A 12,938-nucleotide genomic window follows, 5' to 3' on the forward strand; every position below is an offset into this window, starting at 1 on the left:
CCTAGAAAGCAAGGTCAATGCTATGCACTACCTAATGGTACAGAGGTACCATTGCCACCCCATGATGCAGCCCTTCTTTCCTTACAGGAAGGATGTCTTCAAGGAAGACAATAATCAAAAAACTGCAGAACATATGTGGTTGAGCAGAGGTCTGAGGAGCACATAGTGGCCATCTCATTATGATCAAAATCCAATCAAGCATTTATTTATACGAACACCTAAGACAGCATTTTCCACCGCTAACAGCCAGGCAGCAGCTCAGTGACTTTCTTGAGGAAGAAGCATTCTGCGTCCCTCCTGTACCAATCCAAGCATTGGGAGACTCCATGCACAGAGCATGCAGGCCATACTGGCTGCATGTGGTAGCCCAACGCCTTACAAGGTTATTTTATATAGGCAATTTTGTCCACTTTGTAAATTTTAAAACTGTCCTATGACTAATATGTACTGTACAAACAATAACCACAATCCACCTTTCTCTCCCCCATCTCGAGAGCTCAGATTACCTTTTTTAGTAGAGGCTTTGCTGGCTGGCTTGTCTTTAGACTTGTAGCTGAACGTTGAAGAGAAGAGCGAAGATTCATCGTCATCACTGTTGTATTTTGGTGCCTCTTCTAATCAAATAAATATACCGGATATCAACACATGCAGCAATGACTGCTTAGCAAACTGAACATTTTTGGCATAGAACACTGCCCCCTGCTGCCCAAACATGTTTTGTTTTTTTTAATAAAAGAAAACCACCTAACCCTCTACCCCATCATAAAGGCCCACGTTACCTTTCTTAGTGGATGCTTTGCTGGCTGGCTTTTCTTTAGACTTGTAAGTAAGCGTTGAAGATAAGAGGGGGGAAGATTCATCATCATCACTGTTGTATATTGCTGCATCTTGTACTGAAATAAAAATACCAGACATCAACACATGCAGCAATGACTGTTTAGCAACCTGAACATCTGTGGCATAGAAACCTGCCCCTATGGCTCAATAATTTTTCTCTGTCTATTCTTAAAAAAGACATGTCACATACTACGTATTACATTGACTGGTGATAGGTCAGATATATATATATAAAAAAAAAAATTCCAACTTAATTTTTATTGAACTCAAAGTACACAATACGAGGGGGTACAAAAAAAAGGGGGCAGGGGAATAATCACAAAAAAAAGGTGGTGTACAGTATCCAATAAGAGCATGTGAATGCATGAGTTTTATATTATGGTAAGAACATTAACACAGCAAATGTCCGGGATATATAACATTTCACAATCTAAACAAATCTTAACTTATCAATGGAGTCCAGGCATTCCATTAACTTCCAGTACTCCAGCGTGACTTCCGAGACAATGACGAGCACATATACATCAAAATTGCATATCAATAGGAGGATCTTTCAATACAATTCTGGCTTTATACCATTACGTAAATTTAAAATATTGGTAAATGTTGATATCTTGCAGAAGTGAATTTATATAAAACTTTCCCATACATCAAATAACTTTTTCTCTTGTTTCTTTTTATAAATAAAGGCTTCTGCCCAGTGCATTCTTAACAGATAAGCCTGTTTTTCTTTGAACAGCGTTAAAGAAGGGGGTTGGGGGAGTAACCAAGATTGTAAGATACATTTTTTGTCTTCCTTCGAAATAAGCAGTCATTTCTTGCTGCCTAAAAAAAAAGTATTGTTCAAGCCCCCTAATACTGCCCATTCAGGAGATAACAGGACAAAGTTAACTAGTTGCTCTGTGGCATAGTCTAACTTGGATCCATAATTTGTTAATGTATGGGCAGTCCCATGAGCAGTGGTACAGCAATGCATTAGGATGCTTAACACTTTGGCCAATTAGGGACAGTATTAATACCAATGTTATGGGACCTGGAGGGTGACAAATAGCGCTATGAAAAAAAAAGTTTGAAAAATATTTCACGATAAATACTGGCAGCCGAAGTACGAGTACAATATAAAAATGTTTCTGGCATAGACGAGAGGTGCACGAGGGAAATGTAACGACCACCCTACCCTTTATTTTTTGGCAGGACCATCAGGTTTATTGTTCCAGACGAACTGCCGAAATGCAAAGTTCAAAAGTTTCTCATCTTGTTTCGATAAAAGTATCGATAGAACTTTCAGAGGATAGAATATTTTAGGAGAATTGTTTAACCATGTCAAAAAGTGGCTGAGGACAGTGTCTAGAATTACACATATACAGAAGTAGATCATCAGCAAAAGCGGTACATTTAATGGTGGCATTACCAATTGGTATGCCTTGGAAAGTATACCAGTTTTGGAGAGATAATACAAATAAGAGGGTCAGTAGGCAAATTAAAAAGTAATTGTGATCGGTGGCACACTTGTCTAATGCCTTTAGACATGTAAACTAGGCTGCCCTTATTAATAATGAGCTCTGTACGGGGATAATTATATAAGTATTGTATTAATTGTGAAAAGGGTGTCTAAAGGCATGTATTTCAAACACCTGCATAAAAGACCACTAAACAGTACCAAAAGGTCAGATTTAAAATAAAAACTGTAAAAAAAATTAAAACCACCCAACCCTTTACCCCATCATAAAGGCTCACGTTACCTTTCTTAGTGGATGCTTTGCTGGCTGGCTTTTCTTTAGCTTTGTAAGTAAGCGTTGAAGATAAGAGGGGGGAAGATTCATCATCATCACTGTTGTATATTGCTGCATCTTGTACTGAAATAAAAATACCGGACATCAACACATGCAGCAATTGATCTTTAGGAAACTGAACATTTTTGGCATAGAACACTGCCCCCTGCTGACCAATTATTTTCCTTCTATTCTTAAAAAGGACATGTTGCATACTATGTATTACATTGGCTGGTGATAGGTCAGATTTAAGAATCAAAAATGAAAACCACCCCATCCTCAACCTCTCCCCATCATAAAGGCTCACGTTACCTTTCTTACTGGATGCTTTGCTGGCTGGCTTTTCTTTAGACTTGTAAGTAAGCGTTGAAGATAAGAGGGGGGAAGATTCATCATCGCTGTTGTATATTGCTGCATCTTGTAATCAAATAAAAGGCAGGATATTAACTCACGCAGCAATGACTTTAGTACACTGAACAATTTTTGGAACAGAACAATTTTTTTTTTACTATTCTTAAAAAGAGGACAGGTCACATTTCTTTATTAAACTTCTGGAACCCATTCAAATAAAGCTCAACGGTTACTCCGCTGTACCCAGGAGTTGACTTGGGGATCCTATTTCTTTTTTAAGGCCATGCTCAACTACTTTTCCTATTCAGTCACAGTCAGGAGATCTCAAACATCAGTTGCAGACAGGGGTTTGGAGGGTGTCAATAAATAAAGGTGTGCGCATTACAGCAAAAGCAAATCTCTGCAGTGATGGGAGACATAAATAGCACACACTACACAAACTAAATGGCCAAAAATATGTGGACGCCTAAACATCATATTCATGTGTGTTTGTTGAACATCTCATTCCAAAACCATGTGTGTTCCAAACCATCCCAAAGGTGTTTGATAGTGCTGAGGTCAGGTCTCTGTGCAGGCCACTGAAGTTCTTCCACACAAACTCTGGAAACCATTTTTTTATTGACCTTGCCTTGCGAAAGGGGGCATTGTAGCAAGAGTTTGGGGGAAGATCCTTTCCTCTTTCAGCATGACAAACTTGGTAGCACTCAATTCTTAAGAATGTCATTGTATGCTGTAACATTAAGATTTCTCTTCACTGGAACTAAAGGCTCCAGGCAAAGCTATTCAAAAAAAAAAAATAATAATAATAATCCCAGACCATTACTCCTCTTCCACCAAACTTTACACTTCACAGTACCCACATGAGTAGGAAGCATTCTCCTGACATCTGCCAAAACCAGATTCATCTGTCAGATGGTGAAGCGTGATTTGTCACTGCAAAGAACATGTTTCACTGCTCCACAGTCCAATGACAGTTTGCTTTACGCTACTTGCATCAACATTTGGCATTGAGCATGGTGTCTTATGTGTGGCTGCAGGGCCATGGAAACCCAATTCACAACTGGCAAACACTTCTTGTGCTGATGTTGCGTGCGGAGGCAGTTTGGAACTCTGTAGTGTGTGTTGAAACTGAATACAGACTATTTGTATGTGCTTCAGTGCCCGGCGTTCCTGTTCTAAGAGCTTGTGTGGCCTACCAGCTTGCAGCGGAGCTGTTGGTCACTTCACAATAATCACACTTACAGTTGACAGGAGCAGCTCTAACAGGACAGAAATTTGGCGAACCGACTTGTTGCAAAGGTGGCATCCTATGACAAAGTCACTGAGCTCTTCATTACGGCCAATGCTACTACTAATGTTTTACTATGGTGATTGCATGGCTGTATGTTTGATGTTACACACTTGGTAGCAATGGCCAAACACTATTTGTCATGTAGTGTGTTTACACACACACACATTATATACGTGTATATATCTATATTTGCCCTTTATTTAATATCCTGTATAAAATATTTTCTTTTAGTAAATGATTTGGTGCTAGGTTAATTTTAATATAAACAAAAACCACAATCCACTTTACCTTTCTTAGATGCTTTGCTGGATGATTTTTCTTTAGACTTGTAGCTGAACGCTGACGTGTAGAGTGGGGAAGGCTCATCATCATCACTGTTATATTTTGTGGTTTCTTAATTAAATAAAAAAGCAGTATGTCAACGTACAATGCTTCCTCTTTATGATACTCCCCGTTATAACTCGATCCTCACCACCAGGTATATTCTCTACACAGAAGTGCATTAAACTAAATTAAATACATCACACAGCACCCTCTTATAACACCTTTGATATGATGTCAGTTTTGGCCTATGTTTTAAGCTGGCCCTATAAAGAGTCAGCACTTTATAACAGCTATGTTTAAATATTTTACTCAACACAAATAGAGGAAATTCGAATTACCATCATCGACTTTTTCAGAGAACGAAGTGGAAGAAAATATGTCTTCAACATCTTTTTTCTTTTTCGCCTCAATTGACTTTCTATAGGAGGAAGAAATGGATCACATGCAAGAGTTCAGAAATAAACCCACAGATGCTGTTATTTTACTATTAGATCTATGTAGAGGGTAGGAACATACTCTGTAGATGCCGTTGATTTGAAAGGAGAAAAATCATATTCATCCTTTTCTGGACTGTCTGAGTGGGCATCATCGTCATCATTTTCATTATTTGGAACAGTACACGATCGTGGCTTCAAGTCATCCAAGTTGTTGTTATTACTAATAATTTGTTCATCATCATCATCATCTGCATCTTCTTCTTCAGAAAAATCAAATGTATATTTGGGCCTTTCAGCTGTGGAAGAGGGAGAAATGTTATGACCTGGGTATAGATATCCAATGCGCCATGCTGGCAAGATCACCAAGTAATCGTGTCTACATATTTCTATGTTTACCTATTCTAAATGTATCTTCCTATTACATTCAGGAAATTCAGCAATTACAGTAGTGGTGTGCTGCCCCTCAAACAGAAATCTCAGAGTTAAACCCTATAAAAATGTACAATTAAAGTGTCCGATAGTAACGTTATGGACGTGAGGAGGCATTATATTAGCTGTTGTACTACACGAACAAGTAACGGAACAGACGTGAGGAGGCATTATATTAGCTGTTGTACTACACGAACAAGTAACGGAACAGACGTGAGGAGGCACTATATTAGCTGTTGTACTACACGAACAAGTAACGGAACAGACGTGAGGAGGCATTATATTAGCTGTTGTACTACACGAACAAGTAACGGAACAGACGTGAGGAGGCATTATATTAGTGGTTATACTACACAAAAAAGTAACTAATGGTAGGGACATGAGGCATTATATTAGTGGTTATACTTCATGAATATTATTGATGTACATAATGCATAGAACCAGCAATTTAAGTCCTGGCTTTATAAATCCTTTTTGGGGACACGTAATTATCACCCCCAAAGAGTGACTTGGTTAAAATAAATTTAAATGACCTAGACTTAAAAGTCAGGAATGAATATTACTGTAATGCAGCAAATAGGACCAGCAATGAAAGCCCCTAAATCTCAAGTACAAGTTGTCTGACTCTGAAATACCACATTGTAACATTCAATGATATAAATGGAGCAAAAAAAAATATTTTTAAAAATTATTATTGCAGTACCGTGTGTCAAATCCAGGTGTTCGATTGAGCCCTTGTGTAAATGACTGGAATGTTCTTATCAGCTTAAATTCCCAGATTTTTATGTCCCTGTCCTTTTTAAAAAATGTGAGAAATGTTATGATCTGGGTATAGATATCCAATGTGTGAGGACTAGACACCCCCGTGGGTAACCACTTTTCTGGACCAGGACACAGTCGGTGTTAATGGTTTTTACGATTAACACTATTCCATCAACTTTAAACCCTACAAATAAACTCCGAAATGTTGAAAAAACGATGTGAAAGAGGATTTATGTACTTACGTTAAATCCGTTTCTCTGATTCCGTCTGGGGGACACTGCTTACCATGGGTTGTGGAGGGAGCTGGTGGAGTTGGCACCTAACTAGTTAAGTTTTAGTACTGCCGACAGACCCCTCCCCTCTACAATCCCCCTGGACTCTTCAGTTTATTAAAAAGCCCTAGGAGTAAGGCCAGTCAAACAAGAGCACACAGAAGAAGGGAGGGATCGCAGTGTTCCCCAGACGGAATCAGAGAAACGGATTTAACGTAAGTACATAAATCCTCTTTTCTCTTTCATCCAGTCTGGGGGACACTGCTTACCATGGGGACGTTCTAAAGCAGTCTCCTAAGGGTGGGACTACTCTGAAAATCCCGCTCGCAAAGCATTACGAGCGAAATTTGCATCAGAAGATGCAAATACATTAAATTGGTAAAACTTTGTAAACGTGTGGACAGAGGACCAGGTGGCTGCTCTGCAAAGCTGGTCCGCAGAAGCCCCATTTCTCGCTGCCCACGACGCCCCTACCGATCTGGTGGAATGGGCCGTAAGTCTCTCCGGCACAGGACAGTTAGCCTTTATGTAAGCATGTCTAATGGTTGCCGTAATCCATCTAGCGATGGACTGTTTAGAGGCTGGCCAGCCTCTCTTATTAGCCTCATAGAGAACAAACAAAGAATCTGTACGTCTAATCTGAGAAGTTCTTTTTACATAGATGCGCAGAGCCCTAACAACATCTAACTTTTCCATAGTCTGGTGATCAGATTGGGAAGTGGATGAAAAAGCCGGAACTACAATTTCCTGGTTAAGGTGAAAAGCCGAAACTACCTTCGGAACGAAGGAAGGAAGGGTTCTTAAGACCGCTCTGTCCTCGTGGAAAAGCAAATATGGTTCCCGACAAGACAAGGCTCCTAATTCCGAAACTCTTCGAGCAGAAGCGATAGCTAAAAGAAAGAGGGCCTTCCAGGTCAACCACTTTAATTCTGCCACACGCAAGGGTTCAAAAGGAGGCCCTTTACGCATTTCCAGTACCAGGTTGAGATCCCATGGTGCTGTCGGCGGAACATAGGGAGGCTGAATATGCAGTACTCCCTGGAGAAAAATCCTGATATCTGGTAAATCGGCTAATTTCATATGGAAAAAACCCGAAAGTGCCGATACCTGGACCTTTAGGGAACCTAACCTGAGACCTGCCTCCAAGCCATCCTGAACGAAAGCTAATAAGCGAGTGAGGCGAAAGGAGGAAGAGTGGCAAGTCCTACCTTCGCACCATCTAATGTAAGCTCTCCAAATCCGGTGATAGATGCGAGCTGAAACTGGTTTTCTAGCTCACATGAGGGTGTTCACCACGTCTGGGGAGAAACCTCTAGCCCTCCAGAGGCTGGCTTCAACAGCCATGCCGTTAAACTGAGCTGAGGTAAATTCTGGTGTAGGAATGGACCCTGAAGGAGAAGATCGTCTCGAGATGGTAGACGAACCCCGGGTCCTTCTGCCATGGAGATTATGTCCGCGTACCAGACTCGGCGCGGTCATGAGGGAGCTATCAGAATTACTGGCAGACCCCCCTGCCTGACCCGTCTGAGAACGCGAGGAAGCATGGAGATAGGAGGAAATAGGTATCCCATCCTGAACTCCCATGGCATGGTCATGACGTCTACTGCCACGGCTAAGGGGTCTCTTGACCATGCGCAAAACCTGAAAACCTTCTTGTTGTGTCTGGAGGCCATGAGATCTATGTCCGGAAGGCCCCACCTCTGAACTAGGGACTGAAACACCTCCGAATGAAGAGACCACTCCCCCGGCATCATCTGGTTGCGACTGAGATAGTCTGCTTCCCAATTGCGTATTCCTGGGATGAATACAGCCGATATAGCCGGAACATGAAGTTCTGCCCAAGACAAAATCTGGGCTGCAATTTTCATTGCTGCTGCACTCCTGGTTCCTCCCTGTCTGTTGACATATGCCACAGCCGTGGCATTGTCGGACTGAATTCTGACAGGGTGGCCCTGGAGGAGGGATTCCCCTCCTTTGAGGGCTAAAAGAATCGCCTTCAGTTCCAACACATTTATGGATAGGGATGATTCCTGAACCGACCAAAGGCCATGAAGCCGGAGGTGAAGGATAACCACCACCGAACCTTTCAGGCTGGCGTCTGTCGTGGCTATGACCCACGCCCCCGGAGAGAAGGATCTGCCCACTGTCAAGTGATCCTGAATCAGCCACCACTGGAGAGATTCTCTGGACCTCGGGGATAGAGATCTTCTGGAGGTTCAGGCGTAGATGGGATCCACTGAAAACAGCGAGAGTGGGCTCGAGCGAAGGGAATGGTCTTGAAGGAGGCCACCATCTTTCCTAGCAACCGCATGCACAAGTGGATTGATGGTCTGGGAGAGGACAAGACCTGGGGTGTTATACTCTGAATTGAAGAGGCCTTTTCGACAGGCAGGAACACCTTTTGCTGGCTGGTGTCCATGATGAGGCCCAAGAAAACCATGCGTTGACACGGAACCATCTGTGATTTCTTCAAGTTGATGAGCCATCCGTGGCCCTTGAGAACCGCCAAGGCAAGGGACAAGTGATAACGCAAACAACTCTCTGAGGAGGATTTGAAGAGCAGGTCGTCCAGATAAGGCACGACCTGGATGCCCAGAAGGTGAAGACGAGCTGCCATAACCGACATGACTTTTGTGAAAACCCTCGGCGCCGTGGAGAGGCCGAAAGGGAGGGCCCGAAACTGATAATGGGAGGGTCCTACAGTGAATCTGAGGAGGGACTGATGGCCCTTCCAAATAGGATTGTGGAGGTATGCATCTTTTATGTCTATGGAAGCCATAAATTGATCTTTCTCCAAACCGTTTATGACCTACCTCAGAGATTCCATCCGAAATATGTAGACTCTTAGGTGCACATTGAGGGTCTTTAGGTTTAAAATGGGTCGGAAGGAGCCGTCCGGCTTCTTCACAAGGAACAGGTTTGAATAAAACCCCTGACCCTTTTGGAATTCTGGAACCCTGCAGACAACTTTCTGAGAGAGAAGAGAGGCGACACAATCCTGTATTGCCTGTCTTCTGGATGGATCTCGGGGTAGAGGGGTTACGAAGAAACGATGGGGCCTGGGACCCAACAGGTCTATCCTGTATCCCCTTGATATAATGCCCCGAATCCAGGAGTCTTGGGAGGACTCTGTCCACTGTTGAAGAAAAAAAGACAGAAGACCTCCCACTGGGGTTTCCCCCTGGGGAAACGAGTGGTCGCCAGGACGCAGGCTTCTCCTGAGTTTTGGAGGCCTGGCGCCTGGCCGAAAACGAGGATCTTCCTCTAGAGGAGGAGCCTCGGGCATTGGGCTGTTTACCCCTAAATGACTGTCCCCTGGACAAGGAGGATCCTCGAAAGGGCTGATGGAAGGAGCTGAACCTGGGTTTCCTGCTTCTACCTGGGAAAACCGGCAAGGAAGTACTCTTGCCCCCAGTTGCCTGGGATATCAAGGTATCTAAATCCGGACCGAACAAACCTGCTGCTGAAAAAGGAATGATTTCAACAGACTTTTTTGATTCCGCATCTCCTTCCCAGGATTTCAGCCATAGAGTTCTTCTGGCTGAAATGGATGCAGCCTGTATAGAGGAGGAGACAGCCGCTGAATTTTGTGCCGCCTCATAAATGTACCCCGATGCCTCTTTTAAATGTAAGGTATGGGGGAGTAATTCAGAGCCCTGTAAGGCCTCTGCCAGCTGGTCTGCCCATACTTCCATGGCTCTAGCAACCCAAGCTGAAGCAAATGTGGGTCTAAAGGACGAACCTGCAGCCGCAAAAATAGATTTCAGTTGGGATTCAACCTTCCGGTCATTGGCATCCGGAAGGGATGCTGAACCAGAAGCTGGAAGCAAGGTGTGTTTAGCCAAACGGGCTATGGGAACATCTACTTTTGGAATACTTTCCCAACGAATTACCTCCTCCTCCTGTAAGGGGTACAAGGAGGAGAATCTTCTGGGAACTGAGAACCTCTTCTCAGGTAGTTTCCATGCTCCTTCTGCAATGTCTACGAGTTCCCTAGATGGGGGAAAACGGCAAGCCTTTCTTTTGGCCTTCTTAAAAAGAATTCTGTCTCTAGGCGTAGGATCCTCCGGTTCTGGGAGGTCCAACGCCTGTCTAACTGCAAAGACCAAATCATTAACAAATTGGCTTTTAGAACTATCCTCCTGTTCCGAAGACTGAACTTGGTCAGAATCGAAATAAACTGCCCCCTCATCCTCAGAATCTGAAAGGACCGTGATAGGATTTTCTGATCTAGGTCTCTTTCTTTTAGCGGACGGGATGTTTGGGGACTCAAGCAACAAGTTAAGCTTATTTAAACCTTTAAGGAAAGCTGTAGACCATGCCGCTTCTGTGAGGATAGGGGTCTGGTCAGAAAAAGAAGAGGAGGGTCCTGGTAAAGACGCTCCAATGGACCCTGTGGTAACAGGGAGGCCCAGCTGAGTGCTATTATTAGAAGCCACCGAAGTAGCCATATTAGATAGCAATTGGTTAGATTGTAATACCATCTGAGCTAAGGAGGTAACCGACTGTGTCAGGGAGGCTACCCAGGCCGGCTCCTCCGTCAGAGGGGCTGTGGACTGATGAGTCTGCACAGTGGAAGCCCCTGCATCACAGGCAGAACAGAGCGCCAATTTAGGGTCCCCCTGCCCACACGGTAATTTAACTTGACATTTTGAACAAGTGAAATATTTTGCAATAGGGCCCTTTCCCTTATCTTTCATTCTTATAAGGAAGGCACACTAATCACACAGATTAAAGGGTTAATTTAGCTGTGTAAACAGAGAATAGAGAGAGATATGTATGCAGGAAAAAAAACAGATTTGTATAACAAGAAACAACTAATCTATATAATAAAAGTTGTACTTGTAATAGTTAAACACCAAATGTTTGTAGGCAAGTAGGAGACTATAATGTAAACCTTACTAGCCTACTTTTTTCCACAGAAAAATAAACAATATGTGTGTTTAAAAGCAATACTTAGCCCAGGGGCCACAAAGGAGATAAGTCCACGGCAGTTTGTCCTGTGTCTGCTTCCTCAGCTCTGCTCTCTCTTCCCGGGCTTCCTTTGGCGCCAGAAGACTGGGATATACCATCTCTCTGTGGAAGGAGGGGGGAACTCTATGTATTAGCTCCCCCCCCTTCAATAGCTCTAAAAACGTTTTTTTTTTTAAAAAAAAAGAAAAAAGAAAAAAGAAAAAAATGGAGCGTGGCAGATAGTGGAGACCTCTATACAGAGTTCTCCGCAGCGACATACCCGGCCTCTCCTCCTATGCATGAGGGGGGAACCGTGGTATAGCCCCCTTCCTCCTCTCTCCGTAGTGCTGCTGGCCCGAAAATCCAAGATGGCCGCCGCTACTTGTAAATCCGATAACCGGCACTCTCTGCCTGTAATGGCAGCGCCGATTATCGGGGAGGCTGGAGGAGTGCAGCGGGTCCATGAGAACGCTTGTCACTCCTCAGTTTAGGCCCCCTTTTTTTTAGTTTCCCTGTCAGTGAGAGCCGCTGGCTCTCATCTGACAGGAGAATGCCTGCGCTGCTAGCTGTGAGTGTGTTCTCTATCATAGAACACACTCCAGCGCTGCCACCTATAGAAAGTAAAAAATAAAATAAAATAAAAAAATGTTTAAATTAAGCTAAGCTTTAAAAAACACTGCCTAACTCCAGGGCACCTGAAAAAAACCGAAGAGTCCAGGGGGATTGTAGAGGGGAGGGGTCTGTCGGCAGTACTAAAACTTAACTAGTTAGGTGCCAACTCCACCAGCTCCCTCCACAACCCATGGTAAGCAGTGTCCCCCAGACTGGATGAAAGAGAAATAAACAGACTTACCTTAAACCCGACGTTGGACATGTGCATTCATCGGAGATGTCCAGCGTCGGGTTGAAGGTAAGTCTGTTTATTTTCACATCGTTTTTTCATCATTTCGGAGTTTATTTGCAGGGTTTAAAGTTGTCGGAATAGTGGTAATAGTTAAAGCGTACCTGACCCGACAGTATGACAGATTTAAAAGTCCTAATACTGAAAGGTCTTTTTAAAAATGACAGGGAGAGAAAAATCTGGGAATTTAGCTGATAAGAACATTCCAGTCATTGACACAAGGGTTCAATCTAACACCTGGATTTATGACCCACTACTTGGACACACTTCACACCCCACAGCAAAGTGACTCCAGATCTCTGAACTCTGAACGCTTCCATCCCTAACGAAAACCTCAATTTTATTACTTTAGCTTATCCTAATGATATATTCCCCCTCCCCCTTATACAAATTTATTGATGTAACAGCTCTTAAATGTTGTGCTTGTTTCTTAGTCGTTCATTTGTAAAGATGCCTGATGAAGGGGTCTCTTTGCTCTGAAAGCTACCAAATATATTATTATTTCTTTTGGTTCGCCAATAAAGGTATCACACCTATAATACTTTTATCTTTGTTGACACAAATTTTTTTAACATCACATAGAAATAAATGTGAAAGTTTCCCATATCC

General features: G+C 43.0%; 1 protein-coding gene across 1 annotated transcript in view; it reads right to left on the bottom strand.

Moving 5' to 3' along the window:
• Nucleotides 1-12,938, bottom strand: part of TOP2B (DNA topoisomerase II beta) — a 75,250-nt gene that overhangs the window by 5,354 nt on the left and 56,958 nt on the right. Inside the window, exons 31-37 of the mRNA XM_075212354.1 lie at nt 5,092-5,308; nt 4,914-4,993; nt 4,540-4,644; nt 2,922-3,026; nt 2,580-2,693; nt 780-893; nt 507-614 (exon numbers count right to left, since the gene is read on the bottom strand). Coding sequence (XP_075068455.1) covers nt 507-614; nt 780-893; nt 2,580-2,693; nt 2,922-3,026; nt 4,540-4,644; nt 4,914-4,993; nt 5,092-5,308 — 843 coding nt within the window. The remainder of the gene's footprint in view (nt 1-506; nt 615-779; nt 894-2,579; nt 2,694-2,921; nt 3,027-4,539; nt 4,645-4,913; nt 4,994-5,091; nt 5,309-12,938) is intronic.

This window comes from Mixophyes fleayi, chromosome 5 (assembly GCF_038048845.1).
Source record: "Mixophyes fleayi isolate aMixFle1 chromosome 5, aMixFle1.hap1, whole genome shotgun sequence".
Taxonomy (NCBI): Eukaryota; Metazoa; Chordata; class Amphibia; order Anura; family Limnodynastidae; genus Mixophyes; species Mixophyes fleayi.